The sequence below is a fragment of the Hyalella azteca genome, unplaced genomic scaffold (genome assembly GCF_000764305.2).
Source record: "Hyalella azteca isolate HAZT.00-mixed unplaced genomic scaffold, Hazt_2.0.2 contig16657, whole genome shotgun sequence".
NCBI lineage: Eukaryota > Metazoa > Arthropoda > Malacostraca > Amphipoda > Hyalellidae > Hyalella > Hyalella azteca.
Window position 1 is genome coordinate 31,019 of NW_025946469.1, and position 23,062 is coordinate 54,080.

At 36.9% G+C, this 23,062-nt stretch overlaps 1 protein-coding gene across 1 annotated transcript; it reads left to right on the forward strand.

The window, feature by feature from the left end:
* The first annotated feature begins 7,680 nt into the window (after positions 1-7,680).
* LOC108667749 lies at positions 7,681-19,931 on the forward strand. Its single transcript, XM_047884985.1, has 7 exons — positions 7,681-7,757; positions 9,775-9,959; positions 10,749-10,826; positions 11,251-11,389; positions 12,610-12,757; positions 18,453-18,601; positions 18,848-19,931. Exons 1-7 carry the CDS (start codon positions 7,682-7,684, stop codon positions 19,459-19,461), a joined length of 1,389 nt encoding a protein of 462 aa, XP_047740941.1. The 5' UTR covers position 7,681; the 3' UTR covers positions 19,462-19,931.
* Positions 19,932-23,062: the final 3,131 nt, after the last annotated feature.

Consider the following 23,062-nt stretch of genomic DNA (forward strand, 5'->3'; position numbering starts at 1 on the left):
AATAAAAGTTTGATCCGCTCTAATTAATGGGGTTCGATAAGTTGATTTTTGGGGAATATTTCAATTTTACTCCGGCATGTCATTGCCTATTTGAATGCTTTTTCTAGACATGTAGAAATAAATAAAGTTGTTTGCATTGCGTGATACATCAAATACTTATTTTCATGCAATGCCAGAGTAAGAAAATTATTAGTTAACTTCTACGGCAAGTGAAACTCTTAAAAGCTGCTGTCAAATTTCAATTTCAAGTGTAGGAGCTCATCGAGTACGTGTAATCATCACAGAAATACGTGTCTTCTCTTCATGACCATTAACCAATGAAAGCATAGCTAATTAATCATTTTACGATAGAAGTACCGTTAGTCTAAATCATTCCAAGAATAATCTTAAAGATGTGTACATGAATTCAGTTCATATTAACGTATGCAAGTATTAAAAATATTTATCGTTTCTCAACAAATCTTTCCACACCTTACGAATATGAAGACGGTGCAGCGTTGGTTTAAAACCCTATTATGTTCTGAAAATTTTGTGGCATGAATGAAAATAAATAACTGGAACAATCTGATTTCAATTTTACTTAATGCTTACCTTACAAATAATCGTGTTATTGAGTTGTTAGCGCATTAATTAAAACAATACACATTAGAGGTGATTATGACTATTAATATTAGGGTAATATCAGTTTTTCCCAAAGATGACAGAGAATTCTCTCCTTTGTTAATGGCATCAAGTTTCAAGCTTCTTGCAAAATCCAACAGTTCAACCAGCACTTAACACTTGCAAAATCATAATTAAACAATTTTTTAAATAATATTATTTAATGTGGAAAAAATTCACTTTTGTCGTTCAATGGATTCGTCAAGATTAATTATAGTTTTAGTTAAAAGCGTTTATTTTGCAATAAAAATTAATTAGATGATAATGCATTGTTCTGTAGCATTTCCAACCTCGATTTTTGAGAGATTGTTAGATTTTCGGCCATCGAGAAACATTGCAGCTATCACATGTCAGCTTGGAAGCCTTAGAAAAATAATACCCGACGACTTCGATCAAGCGTTATCATAGCCACGTAAAATCGAATTTCTCGACGGTGTTGTATTTTTAATCGAATTTAACCTGCTGAAAAATGTTGGCAACAATAAGAGATGATCGTATTTATGGATGAAAACTTAGCCAGGCACCAGTAACGTCGTTTTATTTATATGTTTACGTATTTATAATGTCGTTTTACGAATGTGTTGCCGATTTGTTTAATAAATGTTAAATTTGTTCAACTCCAACGACAAGCATTCATTTCAGTCCCAGTTTTCGAATAGTGAGGAAAGCATGAGCGATTTTCTTCGTAAAAATATAGCTGAGCCCAACTTTACTTGATCCATTTTATGAAATTGAAGCATGTCTAGACAATGCGTATTCTTTGGTAATGAGAGTGTATCAGGTAAATTATCTCATGAGCAAAATCCGCAAAGTAAAAATTGTAATTCCGTGTCAACAGTCTTTGACTTGAGTATCAATAACATATATTTCAGTCTGGTGAGTGGTGGGTAATTTAGTTCAATCATGCTTAAATTAACATTCTCGATCTGAATTTAAAATCTAAGACTCAAGATCATTCATTACTCAACCTCGGTAACTAAATCAACTTCAACATTTCCAATCACGGACTAGAATAAATGGATTCGAATATTGATCACCTGTCAGAAACATACTGGCTTGTGAATGATTGCTCTGAACAGTTCTGCAGTGGTCGGTATATAGTTTCTTTGATAACACATGGAGGTCACAATTAACATGTATTTTTCTAATGAGCAAGTTTGTTTGAAACGTTCATAGATCATGACTTAGCCTAACGTTCCCTACAAAATACTTACGTATTTTTATTGAGTTACTATAGGCACGATTATTGACATTTTTGTGTTTTCACAACCCGTAAAAATTTTCAAATTTTACAATTTGGTCGATTATTTGAGGAAGCCAATGTAATATGGAGAACATAAACTTCATTCAAAGAACTTTATTGTTTTATTGCTGGTATTAGGAAAGGAATAACAAATTTTTGTTGTAACCGTAGAAAGATTTTAAAATCGACCATTTTCCTACAGTTTAGAGCACAAGCATTAAATTAATGTAAGAATTTTTGGACGAGTGAGATACACCATCAAGAAGCGTAAACTCACAATATTCATGCATTATTTAACAGGCCTACAAATTAATGACATATATGTAAAAGTTGCTCGAAAATCGTTCAAAAGATATTTTCACTGAGTTTCAAGGTTTTTAGCGCATTTTCTCATTTATGATAAATATGCACTATTGTGCTCGCCATGTCCGTTCGTCTGTCCGTCCGTCTGTCCGTTCGTGACCTCAAGTTTTCGTCGACGAGAAAATGCGCTCTCTGCCACTCACTGCAGTGAGTACTGAGTTATATTTTTTGAGCTCTCCAGCCAACATGACTTCATAGCTCCGTTGCAGCCAAAAATCGCGGAAAACATTTGCGAGTGCCGCGTTCGGAGAGTCTCTTTCCTAGTGATCCGTCGCAGCAATTTCCATCTGTTTGCCGCACGTCAGAGGCAATGCTCAGGACCAAGGCTTGTCGTCCTCTCGAGTGAACTCAATCCGTATGAAGCTTTTGCATGAATCTTTCAAGTGCATCCATGCCAGAGAACTGAGCAGTTCAGCATAGGTACTGTGCGTGCCCTTCCGCCACATGACATCGGATTTTACACATGAGTTTTCTGTCTCGTGAATAATTTTTGAAAAACATCTCGAACTTGGAATAACTAGTGCATTCGAGGTAGCTAAAATTTAAATACGCATAAGTCTGAAGCATTTAAAATTTTGAATCATGTTGTGAATTATATCATAGAAAACAGTTATCAGACGCTATTGATAATTTCTTCTACAATTGAATCTTAATTTGCAGTATTATTTTTCAGTGAATATGAGTGAAATGATCTGCCGTTAACAATAAATAGAAACCAAAAAAACGAGTTAATTCAGTTCGACTTTACTTAGCGATCTGTACGACGAGAGTGTCGGGTCGTTCACCCCCGAAATCGCTGCCCAATCATTAACAGATTTTTTCTTATCTTTCTAGGCCTGGCAATGATCAAGTAATTAGCCATCCCTGTCAGAACTACTCAACTTGAGCCATAATGCACTATATTATATAATTCAGTATAATTCAAATGGCTCTTAGAGATTCAATTTTATCATTAATACTTTTTTTAAGTAAGAGATGAATAAGAATTATAGTCTTAGAATTATATCAGGTTGCAACATAAAATGGATAGGTGGTATAAAATGTGAAAGGGTAGGATAGAACCTATTTCGCCAATTGGAAGATTGCAGCGCCGCGTGATTGGCGTCCCTTGCCAGTTATTTGTAGAATAAAAAAGGAGCCTTCGCAGTACAATTTCAGAAGTCCTCTGTGGACGAATGAAAATTGTTCATGGTCTTTTTATACCATTTTTACTGATTTGAATTTATTTAAGCTTAGAGATAAATAATGACATCGTTGGCGCTCCAAGTATGAAAGCGTTCAAGAACAGACTAGATAAAGCTATGAAAAAATATATGTTCAGATATGAAATGCCTAGCACCATATCGAACCCGGTGGAAGTCTAGTAGCTACTTCAAACTATCGTCAGTCATGAAAAGATCCGGTTTTGTTCGTCGCTTTTATAAACGATCTACTAGAAGTAGTGTCAAGCGTGTGCTCCATGTATGCCGATGACACAAAAGTTTATAATACAGTTAAGGATGCGTCAAATAAAATGCAACTGCAAAATTATCTTGATAGTTTAGTTGACTGGGCTGATGCGTGGCAGCTGCGTTTAGTTATATTTTTTGAGCTCTCCAGCCAACATGACTTCATAGCTCCGTTGCAGCCAAAAATCGCGGAAAACATTTGCGAGTGCCGCGTTCGGAGAGTTTCTTTCCTAGTGATCCGTCGCAGCAATTTCCATCTGTTTGCCGCACGTCAGTGGCAATGCTCAGGACCAAGGCTTGTCGTCCTCTCGAGTGAACTCAATCCGTATGAAGCTTTTGCATGAATCTTTCAGGTGCATCCCTGCCAGAGAACTGAGCAGTTCAGCATACTGTGCATCCTCTTCCTCCACATGACATCGGATTTTCCACATGAGTTTTCTGTCTCGTGAATAATTTTTGAAAAACATCTCGAACTTGAAATAACTAGTGCATTCGAGATAGCTAAAATTTAAATATGCAAAAGTTTGAAGCATTTAAAATTTTGAATCATGTTGTGAATTATATCATAGAAAACAGTTATCAGACGCTATTGATAATTTCTTCTACAATTAAATCTTAATTTGCAGTATTATTTTTCAGTGAATATGAGTGAAATGATCTGCCGTTAACAATAAATAGAGAACCAAAAAAAAACGAGTTAATTCAGTTCGACTTTACTTAGCGATCAGTACGACGAGAGTGGCGGGTCGTTCACCCCAGAGTTCGGTGCCCATTCATAAACAGATTTTTTCCATATCTTTCTAGGCCTGGCAATGAAGTGATTGGACATTCCTGTCAGAATTATTCAACTTGAGCCATAATGCACTATATTATGTAATTCAATATAATTCAAATGCCTCTTAGAGACTCAATTTGATCATTAATACTTATTTTACGTAAGAAATGGATAAGAATTATAGTCTTGGATGAAAATTATATCAGGTTGCAACATAAAATGGGTGGGTGGTATAAAATGTGAAAAGGTAGGATAGAACCTATTTCGCCTATTGTAAGATTGCAGCGCCGCGTGATTGACGTCGCTTGCCAGTTGTTTGTAGAATAAAAAAGGAGCTTTCCCGGTACAATTTCGGAAGTCCTCTGTGGACGAATGAAAATGGTTCATGGTCTTTTTATACCATTTTTACTGATTTGAATTTATTTAAGCTTAGAGATAAATAATGACATCGTTGGCGCTCCAAGTATGAAAGCGTTCAAGAACAGACGAGATAAAGCTATGAAAAAATATATGTTCAGATTTGAAATGCCTAGCACCATATCGAACCCAGTGGAAGTCTAGCAGCTATTTCAAACTATCGTCAGTCATGAAAAGATCCGGTCAAATGACACGATATTAGATCTTCTGTAAACAAGGCACGAAAAAGAAAAGAATCGGCGACAGGCCACATCAGGCCTTCACTTCAGCGCCGAGATCAATATGTTATGTTAATACATGTATGAATTTTCAGCAAAACCGGTTGGATAATTTAGACTTTCGACCCTTTCAAGGAAGATTTGTCGCAAAGAGAGAGGTGACGAGGGCGATATTCCTTTCAGGAGAGAGACAGTCCTGCTAGCCGATCAGCGAAGTTGCAGCTCTGATCGCCGATAGCTATTAAATGCCGATCTTTTATTACTGCTTACAGTCTTGCCGTGTACCCTCTCCTTGACTGAGCGGGGTATTATTTGCCAACCTTTGTGCCTCTTTTAATTGTAGCTGTAGAGCGCCCACTTTAAAGTGCCATTTTTCTATTGGATTAAAAGTGTTTTAAACTGTAGTGGTGAACTGTAAAGTGATGTTGCATTATCAATCATTTTAAATTGCTTTTTTATAATTTCGTGGCCGACGTGCAAACTTTGGGCGGTCATCTGTCGGACCTAACGTAGGGAACGACAGGTCACACCTCCATAAATTGTAAATAAACATTTAATGATTTAATGAATATGATTGTCTAATAATTTGAAATTTTTACTCAAGGTAATAAGTTACCATTAGTGGCATGTTGTTTGTCAATGTCTAGTGGTTTAATGAACTACGTTCGTTATGACTACAAGCAATGCAGCTAAATTGAAACAAACTCCGTGTGTTGTTACGGGCTGTCGCAACATACTTCTATCAATTGACCAGTTTAGAGACCACCGCAATCCTGAAACGGATATTCATGGATACCCTAAACTACAATCTATTCCCTTCATCTGTCGGTTCGAGAAAACGCACAATTGAAGAAATGTTTGAAGAAAGGTTTTTGTCCAGAGTCAGAACTGAAGTTTTCCTATGAAAAGAAGAATTCATAGATATATCTAGAAACGAACTTAGACCGGAGATCACGAAACCATATATATCTACAAATAATTTAAATGGTGCTTTTAGTTCATGACGAAAAATTAGGCTGTAGTTTTGGTAATCGCAAAATATTTATTTTCACAAGTATTCATGGATGCACGGATGGAAATAAATTGTGTTATAATATTTAACATCGTGTATAAAGGCGCAAGCTTACCGCGTTAAATAATCATATAATTTTGAATTTTATGAATAAATTTATAGCGCTACAGTCAAAAAATCTGAGGCTCGAATCGGATGTCAGCAGTTTTCCAAGAGAGATCTGAAATGCGCATAGTTTCGAGAAGACTGGATATCGTTATAGAGTTAAATGGACGTCATGCGCACGGCTCATGAGAGTCTGACGGCGAACGTAATGGATCTAACGAAACTCTTGAAACTTTAGACGGCTTCTGAAGTGCTTAGGGCTATCATGCAAACCACGTTACGGGCCAGCGATGACTGAGCTTATCAGGAAGCATCCAATCGAAATACTTGATGCAACTTGGCAACGGAAATAAAATGCTCGTGTTCAAGTCCCTCTGAAAACTGACTAAAACGCTTCTGGTGCCTCAACTTTTGCAAGAGATCGCTGAGGCCTTGCCAAAAGAGATTGCTAGGCAGGCTAAAAGTTTTCAATCGTGAGTTGCATTGAGTGACTCCGCCTCTTGATGGGATTTGAATTTACCGCTTAAAGATGAAAAGTGTTATGTGATGATTTAGCGCCCAAATTGCAACTTTTCTTGTGATACGGTTATTTCAAAAATGAAAACTTATATGCAGCTTGAACCCTGCCGAGTGAGAATGGGCCACAGAAATCTTTGGTAATATTTTTGGAGTTCAAGTAATAGTTGGAGTTCTCTCAAATATTTTGGAGTTCTCTCAAACAATAATTTTGAAATTTTACTATATTTAGATTCATCTCTATTCGAATTAAATTTCGCTACACTGCAATAAAAGAGTAAAATTATCAACAAAAAATAAATAGGAAAATAAATGGCACCCGATTTTCATCCACAAGTGTTGTGGAGACAAAAATAATTTTTCCGCTTAAATTTCTCGTTCAAATTATCAACAATGCGTGCAGCGGTAATTGAATATCTGGCAGACCATACATTTTTATGCATTTGTCAATATGGAAGGAACGGCAGATACGGAGCGATATTAGAGTCATATTTGCATTGTAGAATTATATTTAACAGCATTCGCTAATTTGGAAATGGATCCGCCTATCACGCAATCACGTTAGCTGCCGCGGCAAAAATTTTTCATTATTAACCATTTTTCCTGCATAAAAATCAAAAGCTCAATCATTTTTTTAGGTTAAAAGAACAAAGTCAAATCATTTATTGAGAGCGAAAAATTTACCTCTCTACTCATTGTAAAATATTATATATAATAGACACATGAACATTGCATTCACTCATGAATTTTTTTACAACAGCGTATCAACTAAAATTATAATTTGACATGAATGCCCTTCGAAAAAATTGCAATGCAATACTGATCCCAATTTTTTATTGTGCAGATATTCATCGAGAAAGATAAAATTAAATTGTGTTATTCCATGCTCATGAATGATATTTTAAACCTAAATATCTCTAAATAATGACAAATAATAAACGTTTCCTAGTGGTTCTTGTGATTGGAATCCGTCTTCTGCGCCCAACGGAGGCCAATGAAGGTTAGTAATGTGCAGCGATTTCTAATATAACCGGAATAGATTAGTTCTCACCCATAGACAAAAGGTTAGCTAGTATTTCAATAAATATTAAAGATTTAAGTTAAATGCGAATCGGTTTCATCGTCTAAATTGCATCTCTGTACGGTAAAATTTTCACAAGATGTGTGTTAGTTGATGAACTAACTTATCAATCACTTTTAACGATCACGTATAATATACATGCTCTGAAATTTGGACAGCACGTTTTTTGTGTTTAAACCATCCACTTCATTAATGATGTCATTACTCAGATACTTGTGATTTCATATGTGTATGTTTTCTTAACTAACATTTATTTTTGAAACTTCTTTATTGTGAGGAAACACAGGACGTCTTCAACTAAGACTAGTTTGATAGCTAGGCTGGTGGTGGTTTTACCTCTGCCGTGCTCGAGCTCCAAGGAAATGTAACTTGTAGATCAAGGAAGTTAGGCAATCCCGCCACAGCTTTGCTGCACCAATGATTGATTCCATAGAATTGTTGGCAAAGTCCAATGCAGTGCAGAGTGCTTTCATAGAAGTCATAGAGAAATATTTGTTTCTTTCAGCTGCTTTCAGAGATATTGAAATAAATTCACATACATGCACAAAGTATTGAGTTGAGTGAAAGAGTTAAGTGGGAAATTCAAATTTTTCCTCATTCGGTCCTTTTTCAAATATATTTATAATGAAAAAAGTCGAATTTTTGAATGTAGAATCAACTATATAACGATCCAAGCGACTGCGCCAGTGGCCAACAATAATTATTAAAATATTCATTCTTAATGGTATATTCAACATGTACAGGTAGATACGACCTCTAAGAGAATATCGGTATTGTTCCAAATAGTTTGGTTATTAAACTGAATCCTTAATTAAAATTGTAAATTTTTTCAGGGATGATGGATTAGATTAGAAAATTGTACCCAATCACAGCAGAGATCTATAGCTAATGCTGTCAAAAAGGAAATGACATGACATTCATTCCATCGTTCTGTATCATAAATCAGATGGTGATCATAAATATCAGATTTAAACATTTATACAAGGTGATTCTCGGAAACTTCCTGATTCGAAATCTCGATGAAAGAAAAATCTACTAAAGATATCATTACAATATAAATGAAAAAGACTTTACCTGAATTTTGTATCAAATAGTTTTAGAGATGACATCGCGTACAAATGACGGCCCCCATTATCTATGCATTCAGTCGAACGGAACGTTAAAAATCGGCTAACTAATGCATTGACAATGAGGGCCGTTATTTGTCCATTGTCATCTTTAAAATTAAGTGATAGAAAAATTCAGGTGATGTCTTTACACAACAAAATGTTTATTGTAATGGTATCACTACTAGTACTGTACTTCTTTATTGAGTTTTTAAATTAGGAAATTTCCGTAAATCACTCTGTAAGAGACAGCAAACACTTTTTTGCAAATAAAATTACTATAAATTATCACATAGATAAAGTGATGAAATTATATTGTCATTATTAATTGAGTAGTAAATCAACTTTAAATGCAAAGACTTGTTATATAGTTAGGATATTGCTGTAATGATATTCATGCGGTAAGGCATTGAGTATAGCGGGTACACCTCACTTGTGAATGCATAGACTTATAAGGTAATGGAGCGATCTGATGAATTTTATTATACACAATTAATTAGGAAAGAACATATAAATATTTGCGAAGAATATTTAGGTAGAACGGTTATGAAATAAAATCCGCAGTACGCCATTAATTGAGAAGTAGCATCACATGAGAAAATAGAAATACTTGTTAGGCAGAAAAGTGGGGTAATGTGATTTACAAAGCGTCGTCATTTCAGGAGTCTCACTTCATTAATGAATGTATTGACTATATGAGAATAATATGGGGCGTAATACAATGTACGAGGCGTTAACAATAGAAGAAATCTTCTCCAAATTGAAATCAAGAACTTTCATTGACGCCAATTCATGCAATGATCTAGAAGTTGATAAGTGATTAGTTTCAGTGTCCCTCGCAGCAGGCGACTGGGAGGAAGAAACGGACTGGGAGCACAGCGCATGGGCGACGGCCGCACAGTTCCCGGGGTCACGCGGTCCGGAGTTTCTGCCCGACCTCAGCACCAACGTGACCGTGACGCTCCGGGGCCGTGCCGTCCTGCCGTGCAGGGTTGCCAACCTCAGGGGGAGATCTGTGAGTAAAACCTTCATATAAGGGACGTTCCGGGCCGTGTAGGGTTGCCAACCTCAGGGGCAGATCTGTGAGTCATGATAACGTGACCGCGACGTTCCGGGTCGCGCAGGGTTGCCAACATCCGGGCAGATCTGTGAGTTCTAACAACGTGACCGTGACGTTCCGGGCCGTGCAGGGTTGCCAACCTCAGAGGCAGATCTGTGAGTAAAACCTTCATATAAGGGACGTTCCGGGCCGTGTAGGGTTGCCAACCTCAGGGTCGGCAACGGTTTAAGGTGTAGTGTGTGTGTTCATGACTCACAATCTGTGAGTCATGATAACGTGACCGTGGCGTTCCGGGCCCGTGGAGGGTTGCCAACCTCCGGACAGATCTGTGAGTAATATCAACGTGTAAGTGACGCTCCGGGGCCGTGCAGGGCTGCCAACCTCAGCGGCAGATCTGTGAGTAAAAATATCAACCTGTTACTGATACTCAGGAGGCACGTCGTTCATCCTGACATGGCTGCCAAGGAAATCAAGATGTTCGCGTTGCTCATTGTAAGAGATTTGATTAATGAAAATTGAAATTGTCAGGGCAATCATCAGTGAAGTTTTCATGTCAGCATAATATAACAATAAACTGAAAAAATTTGCAAATACTTCTTTCATAGTTGCCATCTTATATTATTTGGAGCACCATTTTTTACTTCATCAGATAAATAATGAAAATTTACATGATATTCTTTTCTCTCGCTTTTCTTATCGCCTTATAATATCAATGTGGCGCTCATAATTTTTTTTTCATGCCAGGTTTCATGGATTCGTCAAAACGATCTGCAGGTTCTTACCACTAATGCCATCACGTTCACCACCGACAAACGGTTCTCCGTAAGTTGGAACGGTAGTAAGGACAAACAATATTTCTCATTGCCGACATCTTTGTCGTAGAATTCCGTTACAAATGTGGTTCGAAGATCTGGAGACAAGTCAACGCGGTGTAGCGCAGAGTAGTTATTAATTTTTTAATTTAAATGTCTCTGCAGAAGCCTGACGTCTTTATTGTTTCAATTTTTAGTATAAATGAATTTTAGTAAATGCCTGAGGTCGTTAATATCTCAATTTTTATTAATCCATACATAAGGGAAAATTTCGTATTGCCAAGCTAGGCCAAACTTTTGTTTCAGAAACTTAGCATAGAACTCCACTTTGGTCTAGTAAACGCTGGGCTCCATAAACCCGTACAACTTCTTACAAAGTTACATGAATTGCCCATGCAAAAGTTAGCTCAACTTTTTCTGCACACGCCGGTCAGGTGGAAGGCTACAATAAAGGTGCAGCCGCCGTATGGGATCTTCACTTGAGTGACGTCACACAAGCGGACGAAGGAGTCTACCAATGTCAGGTCAACACCAGGCCCAAGATATTCCACCCTGTCAGGCTTCACGTCGTCGGTGAGTATTGTATATAGGTGTTTTCATCACACACCTTGTTTTCGTTTGTTCTATATTTATTTCTTCATCAAGATATTCCATCCTGTCAGGCTTTACGTTGTTGGTGCGTATTGTGTGAAAGTGTTTTCCTCCCTCGCCTTGTTTTCGTTTGTGCTGTAACCTGTCAGGCTTCAAGTTGTTGGTGAGAATATTGCGAAAGAATTTTCATCATTCGCTTTGTTTTTATTTCTTCTGTTGTAATTACTCCAGCAAGGTATTCCACCCTGCAAGGCTAGACTTCGTTGTTGAGAAATGTGTGAAAGTGTTTTCATCCCCTCCCTAGTTTCCATTTGTAAGTTAGTTATTCTAGAAACCACATATGGAAAGAAAGCCAACAAAAAGTTTAATTAATTCACAACCGATTTGTAGCTTGCTTCACAAATTTGAATAAACTCTGTAAAAATTAGCATGAGTGGTCGATACTAATATTAAAATCAATAATGCGTTATTTTTCCAAGTGCTTTGGTGCATATCATTTTATTGTAGAGATTATGCGGAAGCGTAACAGCACATTTCAAACTAGAAGTAAAGGATAAAACTTTTCTGTAAGATCGTATAAAATGTTAGTAGCAGATTAACCTTATCCTATACACACCAATTTAAAATTCTCGATTAAAATTCTAAGCCTAAAGCCTATACAATACAATACATTGTACAATAAAACGTATTGTACAACGATACAATACAATACAACGTATTGTAAAACTACAGTACAATACGTTGGCGGATGCTCATTTGCCAATTTTTTTCCTGAATTTGCCAGCCGAGGTACAATATGCATGCACCTCATTATAAGCATCTCTTTGAGTATGCTTCGATGGCGTGAGCGTTTTTTTTTTCACGAGCAACTTCGTCTGTCATCTCGCCTTAGTGACTTCACTATCATCACAGAACGTGCACTCAAATCAATTAATTTCAATTTCATTTGAATCATATTCTTTTAAAGCATGCGGGCCTCATATCATACATTTAATGCCTATGAAGGCATATGGCGATTTGCAAGTACATCCGTAGACAATGGAATGGAAAATGATATGTGTTAAAATTGTCTGTACACATTCTATTAGCACTGAAGATATACATTCATAAATTCTCCAGCATCACGCAAACTAACTTATAACAAAGAAGAAATATCGTGCAATTCGTTCTAATTTGCTTGGTATGAACCCTCGTGGTGACAGAGGGTCGGGCCCACATAGCGGGCCCACACGAAGTCTACATCCACGCGGGGTCTCGCCTGCTGCTCACCTGCTGGCTGCTGGCGCCGCCCCATCCTCCTCCACTTGTATGGACGCACAACTCCACGGTCCTCAACGACACCACAACGAGGTGAGGCTTCAGTTTAACCCCGGCGAGAATAGATACTGTATATGCAAAAAATATATAACTCAGTACTCACGGCAGTGAGTGACAGAGAGCGTATTTTCTCGTGCATAAATCAGTTTTCATTGCGATTAGTACAGTGCATTAGAGCTAGAAATGTCGTATCTTCGATACAGGCATGCCCGCTTCTGAAAATCGAAGAAAACGTGAAGTCACGGACGGACAGACGGACAGACAGACAGACGGACATGGCGAGCACAATAGAGAATTTTTTTCTATAAAGAGAAAATGCGCTAAAAATGGATTTTTGAGGCGATACAAAAATGTTTGAACAATTCTAAGTTATATATACACATTTTTAACTATTTCAAATTGAAGGAGTAAATCGCAGTTGAAGAAATTATTACATACAGTGACAGCAACATAATATATTGATAATATTTAAATGTAGACACGAAAATGTATTCGGGAAATACTTCTAACTTTTACTTGATTCGATTTCAGCAAGTTATTGGTTAACGTTCGTAAATAGCCGAGATAAATTTTAGGGTAGACGCTCCCCTTAAAATTCTCAATTAAAATTCTAAGCCTAAAGCCTATACAATACAATACATTGTACAATAAAACGTATTGTACAACGATACAATACAACGTATTGTAAAACTACAGCACAATACGTTGGCGAATGCTCATTTGCCGAATTTTTTCCTGAATTTGCCAGCCGAGGTACAATATACATGCACCTCATTATACGCATCTCATTGAGTATGCTTCGATGGCGTGAGCGTTTTTTTTTCATGAGCAACTTAGTCTGTCATCTTGCCTTAGTGACTTCACTATCATCACAGAACGTGCACTCAAATCAATTGATTTCAATTTCATTTGAATCATATTCTTTTAAAGCATGCGGGCCTCATATCATACATTTAATGCCTATGAAGGCATATGGCGATTTGCAAGTACATCCGTAGACAATGGAATGGAAAATGATATGTGTTAAAATTGTCTGTACACATTCTATTAGCACTGAAGATATACATTCATAAATTCTCCAGCATCACGCAAACTAACTTATAACAAAGAAGAAATATCGTGCAATTCGTTCTAATTTGCTTGGTATGAACCCTCGTGGTGACAGAGGGTCGGGCCCACATAGCGGGCCCACACGAAGTCTACATCCACGCGGGGTCTCGCCTGCTGCTCACCTGCTGGCTGCTGGCGCCGCCCCATCCTCCTCCACTTGTATGGACGCACAACTCTACGGTCCTCAACGACACCACAGCGAGGTGAGACTTCAGTTTAACCTCGGCGAGAATAAATATATGCAAAAAATATATAACTCAGTACTCACGGCAGTGAGTGACAGAGAGCGCATTTTCTCGTGCATAAATCAGTTTTCATTGCGATTAGTACAGTGCATTAGAGCTAGAGATGTCGTATCTTTGATACAGGCATGCCCGCTTCTGAAAATCGAAGAAAACGTGAAGTCACGGACGGACAGACGGACAGACAGACAGACGGACATGGCGAGCACAATAGAAAATTTTTTTCTATAAAGAGAAAATGCGCTAAAAATGGATTTTTGAGGCAATACAAAAATGTTTGAACAATTCTAAGTTATATATACCCATTTTTAACTATTTCAAATTGAAGGAGTAAATCGCAGTTGAAGAAATTATTACAAACAGTGACAACAATATAATATATTGATAATATTTAAATGTAGACACGAAAATGTATTCGGGAAATACTTCTAACTTTTACTTGATTCGATTTCAGCAAGTTATTGGTTACAATTAATCAGATATTGCTACTTCCATTTTAAAAGTGCTATGTCCGGCACCTGACACCACAGGTTGGGATAGTCACTATATTGTCATCAAGGAAGCCAGAGAACCCATTTTATAAGACCAACGTAAAGCTAGGCTAGACTACATCGCTGTTGAGACTAGTCTCAACAACCCTGTTGGACACCAACGATACTAGTGTCCTCTTATATCTCACCTTAGTCATGTATAGTAAATTGAAAACTATTTAAATTCCATCATCGCTGGGTTAAAATATAAAGGAGGATACTAAGGTTAGCTGCTAAAACAGTACCATTTTTATCACGATGAGTTATGGCAATGAATCTTTGGTTCTTGCCACGACGATGCATCACTGCGAAGCCGGATCCCCGTTCCTTGTGCTCTCAGTTCACCACTTAAGATATTATGATCATTAATGAAAACAATTTTTTATTAACCTATGGAATGAAATTTCAGCTTGACCAAGAGAACGATCATCCAACATCAGTTGACCATTCCTAAATAGATTGTTACACAATCGCCACAATCTGTATCGGTCATGTGATCAGGCCGCCTGCCAATCCTCAATGGAAGCCTAAAAGCTTCCAGCATTGCAGCGCCAGCACTCGCGGCAAGTAAGCGAGCACACAAATTTCCGGAAAATGGAGGAGTTACGACGTCAGAGTCTAAAACTACCCGAAAAATATGATGGCAATTTTTGGCAACAGAACTGGTTCTGTCTTTCATTATATGAATGATATGGCTGCTACTGTCTGAATATTTGTTTGTTATATGCATGGAACTAACCCATGTTATCCCAATTAATTACTAAACTATATATAAATGGAAATATATATTATTGATTTGTATGGTTATTGTGCGACCCGTTCCTTAACAGTTCCCGAAATCCGTGTCGCGGAATTGTTCGATCAAAAAGTTGCTCCTACTTTCGACAATAGCGCGATATTTTTGGCATATTGTGTGACAAAATGTCTCACAACTACTGTCTCGGAATGTACCAATTTCGCAGAATCTATCTATGATTAGTATTTGCTAATAGTGCGACACAAAAAAATATGAACGTTATTATGCGATATGCTAATTAACGAAAATCTCGTTATGTTAGGGTTAGAATTAGGGTTAGAGGTGTGAAAAATGTTTTTAGACACTTTTTAGCGCATTTTCTCATTTTTGGAAAAAATGCACTATTGTGCTCGCCATGTCCGTCCGTCCATCTGTCTGTCCGTCCGTCCGTGACCTCAAGTTTTCGTCGACGAGAAAATGCGCTCTCCGTCACTCACTGCAGTGAGTACCGAGTTATATTTTTTACTATTTTACTAAGGTTAGGTTAAGCCAGGAAAGGTTCTTTTACCTTAAATAACTAATTGAAAAACGTCAACTAAAAGCGTCACGTTCGTTAGCATTGCGTTTATTAACAACTCCACTAAATAATGCTTCCGAATTCAAGTCCAGGTCCTGCACAGAATGGACAATTTCCGCGACTGAGGAGTTAACAACGTGGAACAATTCTATTCAAGCTCTGCCGCCCACGTATACCACATTCCAATGTCGAAGGTCGAAAGAGAACACATTTACTTAAATTCGACTCAGGTCGCGCATCATTTGCGATTTTCACAAAATGATTTCGACTTTAAAGCAATAGAAAGTTTGAAAAAAATCATGTTTGCTCAACGTTCATTAAATTTTACTTAAATAAATTTTGCAGCTGAAAAAATTCAAGTCAAGTCAAGTGAAAGTGAAGTCGCTCATGAAGTCAAGTGAAAAGGGGAAAATTTGAATATTTTTTTTCATCAACCAAATAAATTTTGAAGACGCGTATGCATAATGGTCATTATGTGATCGCGATCATGAACCGAATGAATGTATTAATAAAAGCAGCGAGTTTTTCGGGCTTGAACGACAGTGAAAATTTACTGAAAGTGCAAGGCAATCTCATGAAGTACGGAGAAATGATAATTAATGTTTATATTTCACGCTACCTGATGACATCGTAATGCGGAGAAGTAAAGGAAATTTTTTACTGACCATGATCTAGACTTTTCTAAATTAATTCCTCAGAAAACGCGAGTCCTTCATAGCAGCTTGAACTTCAAGATCATATAGTTATATGAAGACAGATGATATGAAATTGAACATTGCACTTCAGGGGCCATACTTTCAAAATTCGCTAAGTGAACGTAAGTACTTACGCTCTATTTTCTTGTCTTTGATTGGTGGATTTTGCTTGAAAGGCTCTCAATTATTGGCTGATGAACTTACGATCTCTTAACTTTTTTTGAAAGTATGGGCCCTGGCTTCTAACAAACATTCCTACACTGTTTGACAAACACAGCCAGCAACCTCTCAAGAATGCGAGCAACGTTCAGATGCTGCCATCCGTTTTCGTTTCGCCTGACCAGTCAAGTGAAAAATTCATCTCAAAGAATTATGGGAGGCTCTTCACTATAAGCGCTTGAATTATTATGAGAGGTTTTACGCCAGCCTAGCACTTGGGAGTTTACGTAAATTATCATAAAGTTTACGTAAACACAAGGCCAGGCTAGGATCCTTTGGAATATGAAAACTTTCCAGAAAACAATTATTTTCTGCCTTAATGTTAATATTGGACACACGCAAGAACTATACGTTCAGACTCATTTTCATAAGAATGTCATTCATCTCCGTAATATATAACGCTAAATATTATTGATTTCGTTGCCTGTTCATCCGAACCAAATTTCATTTCGGAAAATGTAATTGGAAGTAATTTTGTATTAACAGTAATTCCAACTGATATCAGTCAAAACGTATTCAGGTTATGAATGCGAAGATTACATAGTAGATAACATACGTTTTAATTTAGAGAAGAAGTTATGAATATTTCATATATAATATTCATACTAAAGCGCTTTTAATATTTATTTACTTATTCATTTATAATAAAACATATATTTTTCTCACGAGCAAAAACGCGTTTTGATTGTTGTGTCCTGACCCTTGTGATATTTTAGTATATCATTATAAAATATTTTAAAAAAAGTTGAGAAAATTAGAACATATTCATCACTGAAATCCCTTCATGAAAAGGACTGTCATGTTCTCGGTTCGTTTGAAACCTCTTCTTATGTCTCGGATAACATCATCCTGTTTATTGTTTAACAAGGTGGCAGGAATCTTGGCAATATATTAATATATTAGGCATTGAGTACGTTAAAAATTAGGTTTTGAATTAATTATTTATGAATTTTATCTACACTCATTTTGCAAACAGTTTAACTGCCTATTCGATACAATTTCAAAGCACTTCCTTGCATTTCCCCTCATTTTAAGAACATTATTGCATAGAAAAATAATGTATTTTCTGAGCATTTATCCATCTAGACATCTATCCCGTGATTTATCCATCTCAGCTAACATCAGTCATTTTCAAAGTGGCAAATGAAGAACTAATTAAACGAAGCTCGATTTTTATTCATTATAAAATTTTGGTTCCGAAAAATCAGCATTTGTTCCATTTCCAGTCTTGAATGTAAATACAGTAGGGAACATGATTTACGTGTGAGCGCTCGTATCACTCACCAACTAAAAATATATAAGACGAATGGCTGTCTTACGAACGATGAGTTAGCGGCAGGTTACTGATATCTTGATGTTGGCTCCTACGATTGTTCTAGCCATTTGAAATTGATTTAACAGTTTACTTGTCGTATATAAATCGTATAATATGAAAATACCAGACTGGAATGTTTCTGCAGTGATACCACTCTCACTGGCACATGATATAAATTGATTATGATTGCTGCATCTTTCCTTTGGGAATATTTTTTTTTGGGCAATATTTTGGGAATATTTCGAGAGGACGTACAATTGTCCGTTAAAAAGCAACGAATATAATGACATTTCTTACCATTCAGAGGTGGTTTAAGTCTCTTCATGAGCCATGAAGGCGCCAGAGCCAGCACTCGGCTGTCCCTGCAGCGCGTCGATGCCAGGGACGCTGGGAACTACACGTGTCATCCACGCGACCTGCCCGCTGCCTCTGTCTCCGTCTATGTCTTGCATGGTTAGAAATTAATTAAGTTATATTTACGTTTTAACTAATTGTTCTCAAAAATGATCAAATTGTATTTTTATATATCTAGCTTGAAGAAATGTATATGAGGTTTATCCTATGCGAGTTCAATCATTTTGCAAAGAACGGTCAATTTTGCCAGTCTAGCCGCTTAATCTACTGCCCCCAATTACTTGATATTTGAGTTGAAGAGCAGCGGAGTTGCACTCATGTCTTTGTACACTTCACGGCCCACAGAGAAGGAGCCCGCCGCCATGCATCACGACGCGAGCACCAACCTTCACCAGTCCAGTGCGCCTGTATTGCTTCTTCTACTGCTCACCGCTCCTCTTGTCAGCATGCAGCTCTCCTTCGTATACCCATTCTTGTCAGCCACGTCCCAGTTGAAGCAGTTTCTTTTACCCAAAATATTGAACGTTGCAATGATCGCAGTCTCATTTCTTCGTTTTATTGTGACGCCAATGCGATCTTGTTCCACCCGCGAACGCAAGCCGCCAATTAATGTAAAATACAGCTCGTGGGTTGGCAGTACCCTAACATGTTCTTGTCAGTTTCGGCTTTTGGCAATATTGAAGAGCAGGTCGACTTGGAATACAAATACTCGTAGCATACGGGAGCTTAATTGGAGCGCCGTGCCCCCGAGAAACATTCAAGTGGAAACCATTTTAATTCTTGATCGGTACCGACCTCGGCCAACTGACGGCCGTCAATTGCCGGGAGCCTCAAATGCAACTCGGAGATGTGCAGCAAAACTCAAGCACCTGAGCTCGAAACGTAATTTAAACTTTGGACTGCAATTGCGAATTGTCGATGAAGCTCCAGGACTTATTTTCATTGTGATTACAATATAAAACTATTATTTAAACTGTACGTGTGTTAATTAATTACAGGGTTCATATGAAAAGTCCTGCCTCAAGTATTAAAGTGTCTCACAAATAGCGTTGTAAATATTTTAAGAAGTAATTTACTGTACTAAACCACCTAATTTTTAGCATATTTTTGCAAGTTACGTGTTCACGTATTTGTGTTAAGGTTTTAAAATGCTCTTTATCAAGTGCAGCAGCTGAACGATCGGGAATCGTGCTTTCGCAATTTTCCAGCAATAGGGTATAAATTTTTCTTGTTTATTTCAACGACAAGAATAGGTCTAAAGTTCAATAAAATCATTAACAGATAGAGGATGGTTTGACTTTGTGAAGAATTAATAGTGGTTTGTATCCGTAAAGCAAGGGTTTTCTGTTAACAATTCTTGTCAAAACAATTTTCGGCATATAATGGGTTTTTAATTTTTTTTCTGATCGTCTGTTTAAGCATTCCAAACACTACGTCAAAGTATAAATTAAATAATTAATGTCACAAATTATTTGTATATCCTGCTCATGCAATAGTTAACTAAAATTACGAATGAAAATTTTTGAATTACATTATAATTTTTAAGTTTCAAAATGGTACTAAACTCGTAATTATCCGTATTTCTGGCAATGAAAAAACAAAATTATAAAAATTAAACTCTTTTCGTATTACCCTGAAATAGGCAACAACTTTGAGCGAACAATTTCACGGTTAGAACACGTCGTCACTTTGTTTGATCTTCGTTCGTAACCTAAAAATGATTGAACACCAAAGACTCCACAGCTTCTCACTAACAAGACGCGCAGTAAATTGAAGAAAAATCTGCCCGCTCTCCTGAATGCGTTGACAAATGAAACACTCCTGCTGAATTTCACCCGAAAAGTTTTCTGTTAGCGCACGGAATGGATGGTCGTGTTAGCAAAATTTTACAATGCTGAGTATGCACTGAGAAAATTCAAGTTGCTGAGGGAATCATCCATGGTATAATTTTCTAAATAGTTGAGTGCGAAGTAGACATTTTTTTCTGAATAAAGCACGTTTTAAAGAACAGTTGCAGTAGCCAACTGGCTGTAGTTCAGGCGAGTCCAAGATTTTTTTCTGAAATCTGATATACAACTAACGGTAGAATTTCAAAGCGCGAAATATAATCCATGTTCATTTTGGTGACAGATTTAGTAATTCGGCCAACACATGAGCAATTTTTTAATAGTATTACAGCAGTATTTTCTCCAGGCATATTTTTTAGACAGTTTTAAATTCCATTTTCCCTCGAATAACTGGAATCAACCATTTCTAAAGATATTTTTTCCTGATATAAACACTGCAAGGACGTGTAAACGAGGCAGACTGACACCAGATTCATAAGATCTTTTTTGATACCAAAACCATGAATCAGACGGAATTGGACTCCATAAAAAAATCTGAACCATGCCTTTGCCAAGCTAACAAAAACATGAAGAGCGCGAGAGGTTTTTATTTAGATGAATTACTAAAGAACATTAGCCTGTCATTGTCATTACATGGAGATCTGCTTTTAGAACAAATGGACTCCTTAGAGGGTCATTAAAAATTGCATCATCCTGGAAAAAAATAAAAAGAAACTCTTCAATGAAGAAGCTACTTCTCTTTTACTTCTCTTCGTCGAGATTATTCAACGATTCTCATCTGTACGCGGTACGCAGTCATCTTAAGAGTAAGTAACACTGAAAATACAATATTTGTTCACAAAATCACTTATTATCAGTCAATTAACTTAACCCATTTTGTTTTGATGGTTGAAGACTTTTTTAAATTTGAAACATTCTCAAGCGAAATTACACGCTGGAAAATCAAGCCTGCCTTGCTGAAATGTCTCCCTCCATTACCGATGCATAAAAAACTATGATTGGAAATGGCGAACCCATAAGCCCTTAATGAGAGTACGCCTTTGCATTGATGTTCTAGAGCGTGACGAGTAATAACAGTCTTTTGCCCTGCATATTAGGAGCTCCTTTAATCATAACGTGTGCATTGTATGATAGGAAGAACCTAGAATAACCTTGACTAACTCTCAAAATTTAAAGGAAGAATTCTATTCAATAATAATTATTGTTTTCACCTTTAACAATGGTTTCGTAATATATACTAGGAAATTTATTGCTGATTAATACAGAATAAAAATTTTCTAGTAGCGTTTTTAATTAGCAAAAAAGACATTTACCGGGATTATAAGAAGATAAATATTGTAAACGAGACTCTACAAGAAATCATTACAGATATTATGATTTTTTTACATAATAGTTGTTATATATTATATTTCATTCTCATTCATTTCTGGGAAATTATCAATTATATCGTTTTTCTTTACTCATCAGTGAAAAGACTGAAATCTGAATGAGATTGAAGTCCAAACAATACACTAATAATCTTTGAAAATCAAGAAACTCCTTTTATCATGACATTTTCAATGTGTCTTGACTCAGTGAGACGAATGAGTTAGCCTCCACTCTGGCTTCACGTCAGGAATTCCCGGGAGCGAATATGTATATAAATGAGAAGGAAGTTTGGCAAGTGCAGTCAGTCTCTGCCCTCCGGATGATGGCAAACGAAATGCGGTCTTTAATATGACTTCTCTGCTTCGTTCATCTTCATAATGGAGATAAACTACTGCGGTAAATTGTTTGATAGTTTCAACATTTGTGCTAAGGGCTTCACTGCCAGCTAATCAATCTATTAAAAAATATTGCAATAAAAAATATTGGTGGACTGGAGTAGATAACTAATTTTTTTTGCACCATAATTTAGCTTCACTGGACGAAAATCATATAGGTGATCAGCCGTATTTTTGTGGGGCGCTTGAAAAATTAACGTTTTTCTGAACTGAAATCATTTTACGAAATACGGACAATAGGTTGAATATCGATATAATGATATTGTAAACTATAATAATATAATATAATATAAACTATAAAATGTCGAAATAATATTGCATCACAGATCGACCCAAACAAGAGCAGTTATGTTAGAAAATCATTGCAGGTGATGAAAAGGCAAGCGTGACCACCTGTAGAGTAGCATGCTGAGCGATCAAGACAAATTATCATGCATATGTTTATGATTAAATATTACCTCAAGAACAAATTTGGGAGGATATTTTGCTAGCTTCTTTTGAAACATTTCAATTTAGACGTGAGCACATTTTGGAAGCTAAATAGTTAATGAAGTATTCGGTGCTAAGACCGTAGAGTGAAAAGGGATTTTGATGTTATAACCAGAGTTGGCAAGATACTTCTGGTGAATTTAAAGTTTTAAATTATAAATATGGAATTCTTCACGATATTTGAGGTTAAATCTATCCTGTGAAATAATTGGGCACCCTTTAGAATGTGGCTTGTCGAAACACCAAAGCAATTTTTTCGTCTTCCTACCTTTTGACAGGAATGTAAAGCCAGCGAGTATGTCATGTTTTATATACCAGTCTTCAGCCATATGGACGTCCAGCAAGCACTCAGTGAACGGCGCCCGCCTGTTGATTGGTTTATTTTGCTCCAATCGAATAAGCCAGAGATCTTCACGACACACAGAACCTCCATGCACAACGCAGTATCTCAAAACCCGGGT

Bases quoted from the DNA above. Each gene is read 5' to 3' on its own strand.
- LOC108667749 (XM_047884985.1), top strand. From the start codon at position 7,682: ATGACAAATAATAAACGTTTCCTAGTGGTTCTTGTGATTGGAATCCGT. The intron at 7,758-9,774 runs GTTAGTAATGTG...GATTAGTTTCAG, and splicing joins CCCAACGGAGGCCAATGAAG to TGTCCCTCGCAGCAGGCGAC. The intron at 11,390-12,609 runs GTGAGTATTGTA...TCGTGGTGACAG, and splicing joins TGTCAGGCTTCACGTCGTCG to AGGGTCGGGCCCACATAGCG.